This window comes from Columba livia, chromosome 10 (genome assembly GCF_036013475.1).
Source record: "Columba livia isolate bColLiv1 breed racing homer chromosome 10, bColLiv1.pat.W.v2, whole genome shotgun sequence".
Classification (NCBI taxonomy): Eukaryota; Metazoa; Chordata; class Aves; order Columbiformes; family Columbidae; genus Columba; species Columba livia.
The window spans coordinates 798,009-817,537 of record NC_088611.1 but is presented as its reverse complement, the minus strand read 5'-3'; the positions used below and the strand labels follow the sequence as shown (position 1 = coordinate 817,537).

The following is a 19,529-nucleotide window of genomic DNA, read 5'->3' as shown; positions in this document are numbered from 1 at the left end:
AGAGCTGGTTTTGCCCAAAGAGTTTTAAAGATACCTCTGAGAGGGATACAGTGAGAAAAATCAGCTGAAAGCTTGCGAGACGAGATGAATTCCAAGTGTCATTTTTTGTGAACTCAAGATTTTTCCTAATTCCCACTAATAGACAATATTGGTAGGAGATCGTCTCCATTCTTGCCTTCTGTCCTCCATCTCTGCAGACACACGGACAGAATGGACTAGTGGCATTTTAAGATTTTGATTCTGTGATGCCCAGTATAGCATGCAACAAGAAATTAGAAGTGAATATGTTATAACGCAGCGTGGAATGTGCCAGCCAGCAGCAGCGCTGAGAGCAGAACACGCTCCCCACGGGGGCCCTGCACTCGCTTCCTGACCCTCCACACAACCAGACGCAGAATCTCCAACACGAAGCGCTCAGGCCGGGCAGGTGGGTTGGGCTGGTTTTTAAACAGCTCTGAATGATCCTCCCCTACGTACTTACACTTATGGCGAGCGTGAATACTCAATGCATTGCACCGCATCGTGTATTCGACTTCTGAAAAAAACAGCCACTTGGGCAGGTTGTGACAGAAGCCACACTTGACTTTTCATTACATAAAAAATAACCCAAATAGCATACTGTGCAAAGGAGCTAATACATCATTTTCAAATATTCTGGCATATGTTAAGCCTGTCACCCTAAGAAACTCTACAATGTGCACCTGGATTCCTTTTCACTCTCTGCTGTGTCTACCCAGAGATTCACTCCACAGCCCTAAGAGCTGCACTTCAAAAGGTACAGACGACAACATACACGAAAAATTATAGGTTTTATTCTGTGGAGGAATGATTTATTAATGCTGAGAGCTTAATTTAGTAATCAGATACTATTTGAAGAGGGGAAAAAAAAAAACATGAAAACCTAATCATTGAACAGTGAGATGAGAACCTATTTCAGCTTTTGATGTAGTTTCGACCCAAATTCAAAGTTAAAGACTGGGAAAGAACTTTTCCAGTTTACTGAAATCCAATCTCAGACTGGATTTCGTCCAGGTCTGTACCTCAAAGGCAAAAGGGGCTAAGTCATATTTTTACATAACTAAATTCCTGAGTCACATTACAGAGGGAGAGTCAAATGAAACTCACTAACAATTTCTGCCATTAACTATTTTCTTTTTATAGTATTGCTTGTAAGAAACAAATACTGTAAGACTATTTCAAAACTTAAAAGCCTTTCATCATCAGCTATTGCTCACTTCGCATTCAGATTTACCAACACATTAATACACATAACACTAATTCTGCATCATGGTAACGAGAGCAAATGATGACTGCTCAGCTAACTCTAACAACTCAATAAATAACCCGTAATTAACTAGCTGTTAAAATAGTAACTGTTTTGAAACAACTTTGTAGTACTATGCACTTTCATACTACGGAATGGAATGCAGCTCTCTAGAAAAAGTTACTGGATGTCACACAAGTCTCTGAGCCGGGTTCATGAAGCAATGTTAAAATGCAGCCAATTTTATACAGCTGAGATCAATGGAATGATCAAATCGACATGATATGCATTCGCTGAGCTCTTAAATCACATGGAAAAGAGACCTTGCAGCAGCTCAGCACACTGCAGTGCTGTTACGAATTTATATTTCATCATGCCTTCTAATTACAGTAACCGTGACTAAATTTTGGAGATGGTGCAAAAGAAAGCCAAATGTAAGCCCTTTGTTCCCACAGCCACATTTCCCTGCTTCCTCTTTGCCTGAGGCTGCAGCCTCAGCTCTTCTCAACTCCTCCACGTCCCTCTGAAACTCAGAACATTTAAACTACCCCCCTCCGCCCCCGCAACCCGCTCCGGAGCCCCTGCAGAGCGCAGGGGACGCGAAGGCCAGGAGAGCAGGGCCGGGCTGCCCCGGAGCAGAGAGCCGGTGTCGCCCTCGCTGGCCCTGCAGACACCGGCTCCCCCAGTCCTCGTCCCCCCCTCCACACCAGACACCTCCACAGCCCGCCTTCTCTCTCACACGCATGCAAACAATAAGTTGCTTAAGAAACAGGCTTAATTTGTCTTGATCATGTCAGTGCTGATGCACGTCACTCCGGTTATAAAGATATGAGTTTCATTTCTCAGTGCAAATGCTCCATTTATTACATTCTGTAAATCATCTAGCAATTTTGAGACTTAAAGAATACCAGCGTCTGCTAAAAGCTGTCAGAGCTGCTGATTCATCTCATCAGCATTCATTGTATTTCATTAATTCTAGATCAAAACATTTTCAACAAAATAATGAAGTTACATATAACTCAAAGTGGCAACACCTATAAATCCTTCAAGTCTTCGGCAACTTATTTAACCCAAAGCAATCACGTTTCCTTGTAGAACAAGTCTTGTGATGTCCGTAATAGCGTCTTCCTATAGTAAGAGCAGCCTTCATGTTATAGCTCTCCTGCATGCCTGAAGTATTAATCAGATCCCGTATTTAAATAGGAAATTAGAGTACTCTTGATACCCCTCCTGAAACAGATACGCTCATCAGAGCCCCTCAGAAAAAGTGTTTGCAATAAGGATCAAGACTGTGCAGTTGTTTTGGAGTCGAACATCGCAGCTTTCTGGTCATCACTTTATCACATCAGCCTTTCACCTTAAAGCAACGTTTCTGAACGGTCTGTTCTGTAAGCAATTTGCTTTGCCACAAGTTCTTTCCTTTTGCTTTTAAGCAGAAGAGAGTAAAGACAAATCCCTCTTTGCAATCAGAATGAAGGACAGCAGACTTTATGCTAGATATGGGAACGGCATTCTCCTTCCAAAGCAAAAGGCTCCATGATCACAACCCTAATTCTTCAATTTAGAAATTTCTTTATGAAAACAAAATTTCTCCCTTTTATAATTGAGCTTCAATCCCAGCAGTTTTCCAAATACACTAATATTTTTCAGTATTGTCCTGAAAACTCATGTACTATCCTCCACCAGTTATTACTAACAAGATAAGGCTATTACTAATGCTACATTATAAAAAGTGTTATTTTTTTATGACCTTGCTTGAGTTTAACCTCACTTAGTGAAAAAAACGTTTGTGACCTTTACACCTCAGTTTAACTAAAAACATATTTAACAGCAAGTATTACCTCCTTGTCCCAAATCTCTCGTAACTATCTCTTAATTTCCTCTGTCTAAAAAGAAAATTCACAGTCAGCTCCTTGAACTTCACCAACAGGTTTCAGCTACAACCAACATTTTACTTTGTTGAGTAATCCAAATGTAATCTGCAAGCGTAAATCAACATATTAACCACACATTAATCAATAGTAAATACATTAAAAAATTTGATCTACATTCTAAACTCTAGATTAAATCCAGATAGCAGAAATATCAAAAAAGCAGCCCCCACCAGCACAAAGCTTGCAGTTCCAAGAGAGGCAGGGTTTAAAGTATTTTGTTACCCATTGAGAAGCGTGAGCTGCGTTTTCCAGCTTGGACCCCAGCCACGGGCTGTCCCAGTCAATCTCCCCTCTCTCTGGGGAACTAGGGGCAGCTGAGTATTGACAATGTTCGTATGGACGCCCACACGTGCTGCTGGACGAGTGTGAGCTGGCAAAGTGGGACCAACCCACAGAGGATATGGAGTTCAGTACAGAACTCCTTCCTGGGAGCTTGCCTGTTCCTTTGTAGCATCAGAGAAGAACTGAAGTGTTGTGAAAGCAGCAAGAAAACCTACAGCCAGGGCTGCTCTTCAGTATACGGCCACAACTGTCTATTATAACGATAAAATTACAATAGACTGTGAGCAGCCATCCACAGACGAAAGCTACAACAGATGCTCTTTAATTCTTTATCTGAATGAATCTCCATCATTTAGCTTCCACAATTCTTTTTAGTGTTGCTTATAGTGAGCCAAACTCATGCAAAGAGGCTTGATCTAGTAAACGGACTGGAGTTGGACCTTGACTTGGACTGGAGTTGGACTTGATGATCTCTGAGGTCTTTTCCAACCCAGCTGATCCTGTGATTCTTTTGGAGGCCAGAAATAACATCTTATTTTGCACTTGCCCCTTCGTTGTCCATTATCTTTTAAAATTCCACTAAGAATTAAAACCGAACCACAATTTCCTAACTGTCCCTGCAAACATGTACAAGACTGTTGCCTGTGGAGGAGACTAAACGCGTCGCAGCGATGGGTGTGCAGTACAGCCCGCTGGGTGAGCAGTGGTGCAGCAGCAGCACCCTGGGCTGGGACGCACCGTGTGTGGCGGACGCAGATGCAGAGATTGGAACACATAAATCACTCACCCAGGAAGAAAAAAGAGCCTACACAATTGCCAACTAAGACAACTAATATGAAATGCATGTTTTCACAAGGGCTATTCAAAGAAAACGTATTTGTGGGAAGAATGAGTCATAGGAGAGCAAGCCTCATATACTACAGTTACTCCAAGTGAGAAGACAAAGGGAATTAGAACTTAGATGATGGGTATTTTTTTAAACAACCAAGAAACATTAGCAGAACCAGCTGTTGCACTGTAATAATTTTAAATAGCTTTGTTATGCTTTCATATTCTTTTCCGGTAGTACTTTTCTCTTTTTCTTTTTAACTTGCATTTTGGGTTTGCTATTGTTGGCACATTGTCTCAGTAGACACTAGATAAACAAATGTTTCAACAACATAAACCTGTATCTGGTAACCCCTATTCCCTTTGAGAGGCTGGAAAGTAATTACTCAATTGTTTACAGGTTTACTTGCGCATCCCTTCTCTATCTGTGACTTTTCTTTCTACTTTAGTTATAACAAAAGAAGCATCTTAGTAATTGTCCCTACCTAAATCACAGTTTGTATCTTTTCCTTAACCATGCATTTTTTGTATTTATTGATTAACTTACACAATTTCACACAACTGGCAGGGGATCAAATCCATTGTCAAGTAGGCTTGAGTCAGTACTTTAAAGTTACGGAAATTCGCTTCATGTATAGTAACCACTTAACCCATATTCTAAGACGACAAAGTACTAATGTGCCAGCACATACAGAATACTTCTTCAAAATTATTTCTATAATCTCACTACTTTAAGGCAATTCCAAACGGGCTAGTTTTATTATGTCTACTTTTGTGTTTTAACTGGAATAGAGTCAACTCACTTGTCTTAATTTGCTATGAAAGAGTCATGTGCCATTAAATAATCATTTTGCCACATTTCACACTTAATAACAAGACAACCCCTGCACGTCCACCTGCACCCACAGAGATTTGAGCAGAGCTGCTCCACGCAGTCCGGGAGCCCCTGAAACACCCGCCGGTGCACGGTGCTCCAGCTGAGGCCAATGGTGATGTGTGTACCTGAGATCACTTTGAAAAGGACTTTCAGAGGTAAGGACTACTTTTAATAAATTCATTTTATGAAAATTGTCTGAGTCTGATTTTGTTTGCTTTTCATACATTTCTTTTACCTTACAAGAACCTCTCAGATGTCGTTCTCAGGGTTTCTTTCCCTGGCACATCGACACGTGCTGCTGGCACAGACCTATATGCTCTTCTTCCCCCTGGGGGCTGAGGAGCAACTTCTCCGGTCCCATTTTTTAGATGTAATAATAATTGTTCCTTCCAAATCTCTGGAAGCTGGTACAGCCGCTTATTTTGATCACTGCATTTGTTTGAAGAGCAGGCACTTGGCTCCGTGAGACCAACAACGGGCACCTCACAGAGTCCCAGAAGGACTGAGGGCCTGGCTCAGGTCACCAGAGCTCTGCAGAGTTCCCAGGCAACCTCGGCATTAACCTCGAGCCTCACACAGGTTACTGTTTTCTATCGCAAACCAATGACTATGCGCGAAATCTGATTTTCATTTTTCACATTCTCAAAGAGTATTAAAACTACCAACAAGGTCTAAGGACTTGCATTTGGCCTTCCTGCCTGGAGTGACAAAGTGCTAATGAGTTGAGCGAATTAAAGACAAAACTAGTAATATTGCTTCATATATATTCTTACATTTTAGCCATGATTTTTACTTGTTACTAAGGCTTGCAGCACAAGCTATCCTTTCGAAAAGTGTGCTGTTAGAGTTCAAAGTGTAGCACTTTTCCACTTGTCAAAGCCATTCATATTTATCCAGTAAAACTACATTATTTTAGAGTTGATGCGTAACAATTAAATGACTTCAAAAATCATCATCACACCTGCAGGATGACAACAGATTTCCTGTATATGAAAATAACATAAACTGAGTAACTCACGAGCTGCTCTTGCTTCATGAAATATGACACGTCAAGTATAGTTGCCGTGTCCCAGACCCGATACCTAGAGAATGCAACAGCACATCGCTAATTTGAAGCATGTTAACTAATATCTAGAGTAGGGTTTTTAAAACATCAATAAAACAGAAACTCAACCTAAAACTTTTTAAACTGTTATTTTTTCCAAACATAAAAATGAAACCTTTTTTTTCTCTGGGCATAATTTTTATGGTGTACGTAACACTACTGGATTTTAATGTCTCCTCATGAGGTCAGACGCAACTTTCATTTACAAGACGTTTTTTCCAACAGTTTGCACTTAAATCAACTATGAAGTCACTGCTGAGGGAAACTTATCACTGAAGACAACCCTTATCTTCTCAGGCACAGATGGACTTATCTTGGAATCAAATCTGGGTTTTAACTATGGAATTGGTCATTAATTTTTATTACTCCTAAGCTATCAGGTGGGCTCTCCAGGACTACAGCCAGCCCCATAAAAACAAGTATGTTGCATAGCAGATTTCAGCCACAAGCCAAGTTATAACGTGTTCAAGAAAAAGACGATGTAAAACAGGAAACTTCAGGAAAATCTGAACTAGAATACGGCAAAGAAAATACCAGCACTTTGTAGAGACGTTCACTGAAATGTAAATACCAGGAAAATACTCAGAATCAAACAGAAAGAAACTCAAGCCAGTAGGAGCTAGGTTAGTACTGATTTTAAAGGCTATTCAAAATTGCCTATTTTTGTGTCAACTTTAGCCAACAACATTTGCAGTAGAGTAGCAATATGGATGTAAATCTTTAAACAAACATGCTGCTAAAATTATTCCATACTTAATGAAGAAACAAACCCTAAGACATTGTGAAAATTTAAATTGAGAAGTAGTTTACAAAGGGTTTTCTATATGAGATTTCTACATAGGAGTAGCTCTTAATGTTGATGTTTTGCTATTAACATTTGTGGTGCTTAATTTCCTCTGAATGGCATGTGGATGTGAATAAGCAATCACTGGCATTGAAGAGAAGTAGTGGTAAATAGGCGTTATTTATTAACAACTCTTTGCATTGTAATGAACTTCACTTCTTACCACTTACTAGTTTCACCTATATTTACAGGAAAATGAGTAGTTTACAAAGTTTGGGGAAAAAAACTACTACTGTTTGCACAGAAAGGTCTTGTAGGTGAAATTACATGTTGACAACAATAAAATGCTAATGCATCTGGTATGTGTGACACCTGACAGCACAAGTTCTCTTGCACAACTCCAACACGCCTTAAGAGAAGTCTGGGAGGCATTTGCAGAGAAAACATAGATTGGCAGAAGGATGCAGACATGGTTAACAATTAAATACTCTTGCGGACAACATTTAAGGGTCTACAAGATGAAGAGAGTACATTAAAAACGGGGGACGGGGTGTATTCATACATAACACAGTAACTCCATCACCGTTGGAACCCTGAGCAGTTCAGTGCGTGCAGCGGCCGCCTGGCCTCAGGAAATTCACAGCACCTTTGGGTAAGGCTACAACAGGACGTGTTTATGGAAATCTGCGGCTGGGAGTGATTTGTCAGGCAGCAAACTTTTCTGCCTTTTTACTCAAATGATCTACAGGGGCCCATATAATCTGCAACTGCTCACTTGCACTGAGATGCACATTGTATAATTTATGTTCTTAATTATAAAACAAAGTTTATCAGCATGTTTGTCTGTGTTGTGTAATTTCTTATTCTTCACATGAGAATAACAGAATGCATCTTGGACAGGCTATTCATTCTTCATTGTAACAAAATATATTGGAATGGAAGAGATTTAATCCCTAAATTATTTTACTTCTCTCTTCTTTACTGCATATTTTTCCTCTAGAGAAAAAGGAGTCAGAGTTTGAAAATCTTTCTGGAAGACAATTACACCCCTTCCCTCCAAAAAAGAGGATCCCGGTTTTGTCTGCAGATCCGCACTTGCTCCCTCTCAGTATTTTGAGCTTTAATTCACAAACTTTGGTTTCCTGCTTACTGACACTCCTGTCTTTGTTAGAATTCCAGTGGAGAGACTGTGCTCTTACAATCACTGCAGTTTTCTGAGGCCACTTCAGGAATTATTGACTTTTTTTTCCTGTTATTACTCAAACGGATACAGTTCTGGGCTTCCACCAGGCATTAGGTTAGCAGAAGAGTTCAAATACACTGCAATTTTAAGAGCACTTAGTCCTCGTAAGGTGTGACCCACGTAGATGTACCATCCGGCTGGGTCTCAGTTGTAAAGGAGACCTGGGAGGTTTTGCACCCCGTGCCAAAAGGGACAGGGACAGCTGACAACTCCATAATCCCTGTTCCCACAAGGGGGAAGTGCAAGAGGATTTGTAAGAAACGAATTTTTGAGGCAGAGAGATTCACCATTCATCTGCCTTAACTTTTCCCCTGCCCTCTCTTTCATACAACTGGTATTTTAAGAAGGTTGTATCTCATTACTTTTTTAATTTGTGGCATAACAAAAGCCCTATTTCAGCAACACTGGCATTTGGAGCACCAGACAAAGCAGCTGAGAGCAGAGGGACACATTAAGACATTCTTTCAACAGGATCATAATCACTTGATAACTCTCCTTTTGGAGAGTTAGTGCTGCAGCTATAAAGAAAATCAGATCCAAATCACAGTTAAACAATTACTGTGATAGAACCAGAAAACAAACCCTAATCAGCGCAGACTTCCAAAACAGTTATTCCCCAAAAGTTTACTCCAGGGACTTTTGAACCCAATTACCGTGAGACACAGAGTACCCTGATCAGGCTTTTATCTGTATGTTATTATTACTGTCTTCACTGAACAAGGTGATGTCAGTGGCATTTAATTTCATTCAGTCCTACCAGGATCACAGTCAGGTCGTGCTCATTCACCCTGCAGAGTAGGCACTGACACAACAGGCCCAGGCACAGCACGGCCCATCCATCAGCTTGCTGTTGCCTCAGCCCTGGGAGCCACAGAAATCCCAAATCCATCGAAAACACCAAGTACTATGGCAGTATTCCAAAGAAAAATATATGGTATCTTGATATAAAATAAGAGTGAGGATCTGACAGCAGCACTATTCAAAGGCCATATGAACCAGCTAAAATATTCTCTTTCAGACAGATGCAGGGGGACAACAAAGGCAGGTGACGGGAAGATAGGTTTGAGTGAACAACTAAATAAAACCAACGGAAAATCCAGAAAGCATTTTCTATATCAAGGCAGCTAGATATCTCAACATTAGGATAGTATGATAAACTACATATACTGTAGAATAACATTGACAATTCACAATATATATTATGACCTCTTTTTCTTCATGAGGGTACTCTCTTCCGCATACACGCAGGAATGCAGGAGTGAGAGGTAGACTTGCACACTATTACTGTTACTGTCACCATATTTTTGATACTATTTTCCCCCTATTATAAATTTTGATCCAGTTTTAAATACAAAGATCATGGGCAGCACTCATTTTAACTCAGTGAGACACCGCTGAAGCGCAGAGCTGAGAACACGGAGAAGTTATTTTCCCAGTTTAAGCAAGACAAGAAGATGGAGCATTACCTGTTACAGGTTTAGAGTTCTCGGTGCCTCTCACGAGTCAGGTAACAAATCTCTCTCTGAAACACGGGGTTAGTGTTGTACAGTGCTAGTCCTCTTCTGGGCAAAGTGGAAACAGAGTACAAGAGTTTATAGGAATGTCACGTCCACAACGCCACTGATTCGAAGCGACACCACATCAGTTTTTAAGCACGGCTGTACAGCATCGCTTTACCTTAAAACTCTGGATCAGCATTAGGGAGATGTAGGAAAAGCACTTTGTAAAATTATCTCCATGGGCAACCTACTTGATTTTTTAACTTTTTTGATCACCTTTCTTTACCATTAGATTATAAAGGATTACATTTTGTGTCTGGATTAATAGATTTTGTGTCTATTCCTGCTGATGGAACAGTCAAAACACTCAAGGTAGTGCTTCCTTACCAATATAAGGGACAGGTGAAATGAAAACATGGAAAATTACACAGTAATCTATTATACTGTTAATAAATAATGTAATAAAAATTACATTATTCAATAGGGATGCGAGCACTTCTATCTCAGTCAAGTATCAGAAGAGTGGGAACGTTCCCGGAGAAAAAGTTTCACCTGGTTACGTAGGGAAAAATGCACTTCCTGTCCAAAGCAGAAAAAAAAGAGGAGGAATAGGGAATATGTAACGTGATGATCGTGTTCTGTCCTGCATTTGCACACAATTCATGCCCTGTCTCTAGTTAACTCCAAGAAACCATTCCTTTCCACCCATCCCCTACTGAATCTGACAGTTGAGGCCTCAACGCTTTCTCATTAACTGCTTATTAAACGTGATTAATCATTTTACGAACCCTTCCCAGACCTCGCATGGCTGAGGTCCCCGGTGACGTGGGCGGGTGTCCCTGGGCTGTGCGGATGCTTCTCGATGACCGAGCCCCTGCCATGGGATTCGCCATCCCAGCTGCAGAGAAGCCCTTGGGAACTTCTGCACCGTGGGATGTCACACACCGCAAACAAATCACGCCGGACTATCCGACCTGCTCGATCCTTGTGATGGATCGTTACACGTGAAAACTGGGGGTATGTCTTCTTCTGCCTTACAGAAGACAACAGTAAAAACATGTCACTAAGTGTACTAAGATCATTAGAGGTATGATTAGTTTCTAAAAACACCAACAAATCAATTTTCAGATCTTACAGCTTCAGTATGGTAGTTCACTTCAAAATTCTGGGTACTATGTTCATCATTCACTAAAAATAGTCTAAAACCTCAAATAAAGAACAATTTAGTGGCATTGACTATCATGGCACAAACGGAAGCATTACTTCATCAGTCCAGATATTTCACGTTCAGATACTGATCTAATGAAAGCAATTAAAAGAATTAATAAAAAAGAAACCTCTGGCACCCGTGCAGCTGTAGGTGGGGCTCTGCTGGTGTTAATGTGGCAACACCCGGAGGCACAGACACCGTGAGCCCTTGTGGGAGCAGGTGTCAGATACCGAACAGCACCAATCTGATCAATACTGTTTATCAAGAGGATAAACAACCCTGAATTTTATCTACATAAGCCAGTACTCAAAAGCTGCACAGGTTTTATGAAGAACAGAGACTAAATATTAGTGCTACAGCAGTTTCATAGCACCTGCAAAGGTGCTGTATTACTAAGGTTGATTTTTCTTTATAGCTCATATAAAATGAGGCGCTGACTGCTATTTGTTGCATAGCTTTTTCCCTCACATAAAAATTGATGAGATTATAAGTTGATTCATAGCATTACTTTCCATGTTATAGCTGTACAAGGTTTACTGTGAAATTTTATATAGGGACAGATTTAAACTCTATCAACGTTTTGCCACTATGACAGCCATTCAGTCTAATGCATTAAAAAAATTGCCATCTGCTGCTAACCCAAGTGTCATTATTACATTTCTTTCAGCGGTTTAAGTCTAAGTTTCTTCCATATATTTGAAATTTCAAATGAAAAAGACAGCTTGATATCAACAGGGTTTTAAAAATTATCTACACCGAAGTCATAATTTCCTCTATCTCTGCCCCCAAATATTAATTCTTACATTTGAATTTGCAAAGCTTCATTTAATTTGACTAATTACAGTACAAGTCTAATAAGTCTATCGATCTCTGCAGCTAATCATGCACACCTTTAATTGGAGGATGCCAGCACTTACGAGTCATGTTTTTGAGACAAGATCACACAGGATGTTATGACAACGTGGATCAAAGGGACACGGGCAGCATTGCTGTGCCTGTCCTCCTGTGGGCATTTAAACCCTAGCGAGGGTCGACTGATGAAAATGGTGGTGAGGTCCCACTCCAACTCTGGCCTCGCAGGACTCGCCTCCTGGAGCGTTCCTGGGGCACCCTGTGCCCACAGAAACCTTTCGTCCTGTGTCCAGCCCTGCAATCCGTGGTCCTTCCTCCTTCCTTCCATCGACTTCCACTCAAACGACTGCACGTGGCCCTCCCTGTCCCCAAGGGACAAACACATATTTATTCAAATATATAATGAAACGTGTATTTGTGCAGATCAGTTGCCGACATAAGTCCTGGGAAGGGCATTTGAGTATTGTTAGTAACAATAATTGGAGTTATCAGTCAGGTATCGGGGGAAGGACAAAGAGATAATGTTTTAGTGTGAAATAGAGGAAACACTTCAGAGATATTTCTAAATTCTTCAAGGAGCAGCATGAGGTATCAGCATCAAGACCATTCTTGGGCTTGTTCGAAGGCAGCGAAACTCAGTTTGAACTGGTTTGTGTTGATGTAACCACCACCTCTCCTCAGCAAAGCTTCAACAGCAGAAATACCACAGAATCAGCAGAAAATCGACCTGAGGAAAAGACATACTACATCTATTTTAGGCATGTAATGGCAAAGCATAACAACCAGAATATATTGGAAATTTACATACATTTTAAAATCTATCATAACCACGAATCATTTCTCATTTGGACTGTGTTCAACAGGAATTTTCTTGCAGAAAAATATTTACCATTATTTGAAGATCTGGGAATTACTGCTCGATGAAGAAAAATGATGACAGTAATTGACATCATGAGAAAACTCAGAAAGAAAAAGGAACAACCCAGCTCCCTGAAAGAAAACAGATTAATCTCTTAATCTCTTAAGAAAGAGATTCCAGGGTAGGCCTCAGTCTGTCAAAGCAAATTTCTCCTGAAACACACCAGATTTAAAAAATGGAGCAAAACAGAAAAATCACAGATACAGAAAAGTATTAATTTTCATCTACCTATCAGTAATGTTACTTTTGGAAATGTTCACAACATCAAGTAAAATTCAATTCTGAATGCTGCTTGGTTAACGGAAAGTTACAGTACTTAGTATTACATTGCTGAACTTGGGTTTTTCTGTTTTGTTTGGCTTTATTTGGCTATTCATATGTTATTGTTTCAGCATCAAATACATTGCACAACATAATGCAGAATCAGAAAAAAGCAGGATCTTTTTAATAGCAAAGCACACTGGAAATTCTGATTATTTTTTTTTTTTTTTTCCAAATTTGAATAAGCACAAAGTTCACTTTTAATACCAGCTGCCTATTATTAGAGCTAAACCCTGTTACAGAATCCCAGAGTGTCAGGGGTTGGAAGGGCCCTGGAAAGCTCATCCAGTGCAATCCCCCCATGGAGCAAGAACACCCAGATGAGGTTACACAGGAAGGTGTCCAGGTGGGTTTTGATTGTCTCCAGAGTAGGAGGCTCCACAACCTCCCTGGGCAGCCTGGGCCAGGCTGTGTCACCCTTACTGAGAAGAAGTTTCTTCTCAAATTTAAGTGGAACCTCTTGTATTCCAGTTTGAATCCATTGCCCCTTGTCCTGTCACTGGTTGTCACCCAGAAGAGCCTGGCTCCATCCTCCTGACACTCCCCCTTTCCATATTGATCCCCAGGAATGAGTCCCCCCTCAGTCTCCTCTTGTCCAGCTCCAGAGCCCCAGCTCCCTCAGCCTTTCCTCACACGGGAGATGCTCCACTCCCTCCAGCATCTTGGTGGCTGCGCTGGACTCTCTCCAGCAGTTCCCTGTCCTGCTGGAACTGAGGGGCCACAGCTGGACACAATATTCCAGGTGTGGTCTCCCCAGGGCAGAGCAGAGGGGCAGGAGAACCTCTCTGACCTACTGACCACCCCCTTCTAACCCACCCCAGGTACCATTGGCTTCCTGGCCACAAGGGCCCAGTGCTGGCTCATGATCACCCTGCTGTCCCCAGGACCCCCAGGTCCCTTTCCCCTACACTGCTCTCTAACAGCTCATTCCCCAACTTACACTGGAACCTGGGGTTGTTCCTGCCCAGATTCAAGACTCTACACTTGCCCTTGTTATGTTTCATTAAATTTTTCCCTGCCCAACTCTCCAGCCTGTCCAGGTAATGGCAAAAACTGGTCAGGCACAAACTCCAAAAAAGTATAGAATCAGAATAAAAAAGGCTTTTCTATTATTTCCTCCTACCCGAAAAGCTCAAAGCATGATTTTTTTTTATTATTATTTTTAATTAATCCTACCCTTCTGTAGGATCAGCACTCTAATCTCCGTTGTTTGGGATACAGTGATTTTTGTTTGGGATTTGGGATTTTGCAAATATTTTGCAAATACCAAATAGGGCTTATTCACTGACCACAAGAACTTGTCATAGAAACTGCAGATCCTATGGATCACATTATAAGAGACAAAAAGCCTTACGTACAAAATTACTAAAGTAAAATAATATAAACATCATGACCTTTATAATCACATTCAGCAATATGAACTCTGGTTTGGATTTGACTTCTTCCAAAATTCTTTATGATTCTCTTAGATTGCAAGAGTTGAATCACTCCTCGTAGTTTAATCAGTCATAAACCAAAATCTTTGTTTCTTTTATGTATTTTATGATTTCTTACATCCTGATGACAGCAGAAAGTTTAGTAAAGCTTCCTAAAGCATCCAAGTAATTTAGGAATTGAAATCCAAAGGAAGAAAGTATATTTATACTTCGGTCTTATTAAGAACAAAGAGAATTTAAGCTTCTGTATTTCTGAAAATAGAGAAATTCAGCTGCACACACTACAGTGAATTAATGCAAAAATTTCACTTTACCGCTATTATCGCTCTTTCTATCAGTACATTTCACCAGGTGCTTCACTCCCAGGGGTTTGAAGAGCACTGACACACATCCAGTTGTTTTAGAAGAAAAAAGGCACCAATAAAATGAGTACCCTTAACAAAGTGACTTCTTAGAAAATCTTACACAATGGGAAGGGTTCTTCCACAACTACGGAATAATCCGGACTATGGGTTTTATTTGTGAGTCAGTTTTTACTTCCAGAAGTGTGCCGCATCAGCAAAAATGAATCTTTAACACAGAGTAACCAAGCGCATATCAGGAAACCTCTCATTTTACACTAAATACAAAGAGCTCTCCGCAGCAGCAAACCCCAACATACTTTGCAGGGTTAAATCTGGCAAGGAAAGCAGCTGCTTTTAGAGCCACACTGTGATACACAACCATCACCTGAACTGGAATTCACTCCACTCCTCATTGTTCTGTCTCCGAATCAATGCCCTGACTTTCTGATGAATAATTCAAGAGATGCACAGGCTCTCTCTATTTTAAGCACAGCTATTGAACTTGACTGCACAGCGAACAAGTTAAAAGTTCAGGTTAGGAGTGAGGAGACAAAGCGATCTGGAAGACAGAAGTGCCATGTTTCCATGAGCTGGGGGAGGTCCCTGGTGCAGATGGGTCCACGTGCTGAGGAGGGACCCTCCCCAGCCGCCCGGGGCGTCCGAAGGAGGCCGTGGCACCGGAGCCCGTTGGTGAAGCTCTACGGAAATATCTACGTTCCACAGAGCCTAAATTAAAGCCAGATGTTGGAAGAGCAGATGCCTGAAATTTACTGTCATTTCAAGACAGAATAGAAACACTTGTTAATTTTATTATTCACTGAGTAAATTGTCGTGCTAAGGAAGCCATGTAGAACATTTATAATTTCCTGATGCATCTCCTGTTAAAGAAACAGGTGCTCTATTGACTGAAACCTTGCAATTAGCATGAAATCTGAACCACAAACTAAATCTGTGTTATGATTCCTACTCTGGTTACACAATTCAATATTATTATATTCTTATCAGTCATTTTAAAAAGATAAGGTAAAGTATGTCAAGATGGTAACAACACTTATGTCAAGGGCACAGCACTAGAAAAGGAAATGGAACAATTCAAGTTAAAAAGATTGATAGTAAGTGGAAAGTTTTCCATGTCTTACTGCAAATTACATTGCTTTAATCTGGGCAAACATGGTCTGTGCTGAGCTTGTAGGCAGGTAACCTTTCCATGGCAACTTCTGACAAAACGTTCCATTAAAAGCTCTTAATGAACCAAGACTTAAAGAGTGATCATTTAAAAAAAAAGAACAAGATTGAGAAGTTTCCCTGTCAGATGCAAGTTTATTAGCCCAATAACAGTGATTTTATATATGGAATTACAACACAATTGTGACAACACTGCAATAAATTGGAGGTTGGATGACATGCAGCTTTACAAGTCTCTTTTCCTTACAGTGCAGCAATGGCACTGGTCAAATTTTACTGGATAAGAGGAAAGGAAAATCCTCAGTTTCCAGAAGCCATTTTCATGGTGTCCAAACCCAACAACCATCTATAAAATTTCTTTGAAGAGTGTGAGTGCAGAATGGCAAGTAACCTCTCAACAGAACAACCAAATGTTCTAATTACGAAATCAGGCCATACCTGTCTTACGAAACTTCTCTCACTATTGTTGTTGCAGTTTTTAGAATGCCATCTACCAAGAATATCTTAAATTAACCTGAAGAGCACTGATCTTAACACATTTTATTCCTCTGTTTTAGAGAACGCATTCTGCCAACAGCAGCTCAAAAGTAGCCAGGAACCTGAAAAGCCATTTTGCAGCCTTCAAACACAGTAAGAGAAACCGCAGCAACCACATCGGATGAGAAAAACGAGCTCAAAATACAGAAAAGATTCAACAGAAAATACACTAACAGCACTCTCTTGTGCACCTAAGAATGTTTAGAACTGCCCAAGACTATGTACTGAAGGAGTAGTGCAAGACAACAAAACCATCTTCATTTTTCAGAGTCAACCGTGACAAAACGTAACAGAAGAATAAGTCTTTTGATGTAAAGAAAGGAAGCATGCTCTAGAATCTGCAAACAACCTGCATGTTGGACCTTACCATTCATTAATACAAACTTTATCAAGACCATTAAAATAGTTAACCCTGATAAAACAGACACGTTTTTACAAAAATACAGCAATGCTACAGGGAAGCAATCAAGAAAAGTCGCTGGTTTTATGGCAGTTGGGCTAATTTGAATGCATTAGCTTTGCAACTATTTTGTACGTCAGTTTTTTCACGTATGGGCAATGATTTCACTGCATCACCCTAACTGTTTGTCCTGGTTTTGTTAAAAACAAGTTTATCTTTCAGTGAATTTTGCCTGTCAGCCAAAGCCTTCATATTAACTGCATTTTCCTGGAGAACCAGACACATGTTTTGGTAAACCTAGCAATGGAATGCAAACTTATTGATAAGCACAGATGGACATCTCGCAAGAGGGGCGACGAGAAGGAAGTGACCAAGAAACTGACCAACTGTGTATAACATCCCATTCACGTGAATACTTCATATAAAGTGGGAGATCATGAGGATCTCATCCCTTTTCCCTTTTTCCTTATGGCGACATTAGGAGAGGACCTTGCGAGTCGTCCCTGCGAACTGAGGCCTAGTGAGAGACTGAATCCAGCTCCGGTTGGCTGCAGAGTCCAGTCCAGGACTTCAGGTGCCGGCTCTGCAGTTGCTGAGACTTTCAAGATTGGTTTTGTATATTTTGTATTATTTTCTCTATTCTTATTAGTAGCATTAGTAAAACATCTTTAATATTTTCCAACTCTCTTCACTCTGTCCTTCTTTTCCTCTGTCCTGAGTGGAAAGGGGGGAGAGGGAGGGGAGAAGTAGTGGGGGGGGAGAGGGGGTTAACAATACATCTGCCAGGGTTTGATTGTCACCCCGCAATCTTAACCCTCGACACTGTTCGACCCAAAGATTTTCAAAAGCACATTAGTTCAACTTTTTATAAAAAACTTTGAACCTCAGCTAAGTCGCAATAAACTCACAGATTCTCCATTTTGTAAAGAACATCTAAAACTTTAGAAACAAACACCTGTATACATCCTGAAGTTGCAAAAAACATATTAATGAATATCTGCAAAATAACAGATTACTAACCAGGGCAATGCAACTGTTTTTAATGCTGCCATTAGCAGTCCAGACACTTCTTCGCAGCCTAAAAAATCACGTATGGCGATCAGACTTCAGTCACTATTACCGCTCATGAGCAGCACCTGTTAAAGGGGATTTGTTTTCCTTTGTTGGATCCCTCTCATATATATATATTTAAGTATTTTCTTAATATAATTAAGAAAAACCAGTGTGATTTAAGAATGCATCAGGTATTTCACAGTTTAATATCTCCAGCATCTGCTTCAATTATTTTAAAAGGTTAAAAAATGAAACAGAGAGCTAAGTCATCATTATCCCCACAAACCTTATTAAGCAACCCCGCTGAGCTGTTTCCAGCTGAAAAAACACCAACACCATTTACACAGGCTACAGTAACAGAATAATCACTTCTCAAAGCCAACTTTTGAAACACCCATGTGATACAACTACACTAAAATTAAATTACAGCTGTAGAACGGTGTAGGTGTTTGCAGACAGAGTAAGGGTTACAAATCATTATGAAGTACATTATTAGGATAGATACCTGTTTCACATTTATTGAAACTCATTCAGACAGGGTTATCTCCCACGAGAACAAAACATCCCCCACTTCCATTCCAGATCACAATTTTTGTCACTAGATAAAGAAACAGCATTGTTTGCCCCATATTACAATTCCTCAAGCAGTAAAATTATCACATTTTAGATTGACCTAAAATGATAACTGATTTCTTTACCCCGCTTAACACAAGTCACTTGTTGTCTTTAAAAGCAACACTTGAAAATGCAGATGTAACAAGTTCTGATTGAAGAGCCCCGTGTAAACGCTGCGGCTGCGACCCACACTGCGTCGGTGCTGCCGGCAGGACTTGTCGTGCTTGCACAAACAGCCGTTTACACAGCCCAACGGGTCACACACAGCAACACAGACAGCCTGGGCAACGCACAACTTTCAAGCAGCAACTGCCACTTAACATATTTCTGTAATTTTCCAAAATATTACAATGATATAATAATAATAATAATGCTACACGTTTCTAACCGGCTGTCCATGTGCATCCCTTCATCTATTCTTAAAAAAGAAAGATCTCTCACATCCAACAATATTTCTTATTCTCTAACGTTAAGACGACACATCTTATCTCGCTGGATGGAATATGCACATGGCTTGTGTAAATCATCCTGTCAATCAAATACAACTGCCCGATTCTATCCGTGATTCATTTAATCGCATGGTTATACAGCTGAACAGAAAACCACGCACCCTTTACTGCCCCCTGCTAATCCTTAAAATCCAAAGTGTGTTTTCTTACCTCAGCAGCCTGTGTTTCCTGGTGTAATAAAGTTAGACCTGTCAAGTCTTCCAAGAAGGAATGTGAAGAATTAAAAACTTTAGCTAGGAAATTAAACCCTTCTCGTTCATACTGGTCGAGGACCTGTCAAACAAACAAACAGAAAAGGATGCTCATCACGCGACTCTTCATCATGCTTTGCT

The 19,529-nt window shown here is 40.5% G+C and overlaps 1 protein-coding gene across 18 annotated transcripts in view; it reads right to left on the bottom strand.

Annotated features, from left to right (window-relative positions):
* The window catches only part of ATG7 (autophagy related 7), a 114,094-nt gene that overhangs the window by 48,455 nt on the left and 46,110 nt on the right, over positions 1-19,529 (bottom strand). For 10 of the 18 annotated variants that reach the window (XR_010474969.1, XR_010474970.1, XR_010474972.1 and 7 more), the window contains one exon: positions 19,348-19,470. The exons of 1 other annotated variant lie outside the window; for it this stretch is intronic. Coding sequence is in view for 10 of the 17 variants with exons in the window: in XM_065074818.1 (XP_064930890.1) it covers positions 19,348-19,470 (123 nt within the window). In the remaining 7 variants the exon portion in view is untranslated. Of the gene's footprint in view, positions 1-6,203; positions 12,606-12,767; positions 12,869-16,198; positions 17,735-18,040; positions 18,157-18,652; positions 18,672-19,347; positions 19,471-19,529 lie in introns of those variants that run through there. 7 more of the 18 variants (XR_010474965.1, XR_010474966.1, XM_065074814.1 and 4 more) reach the window with 5 other exon arrangements.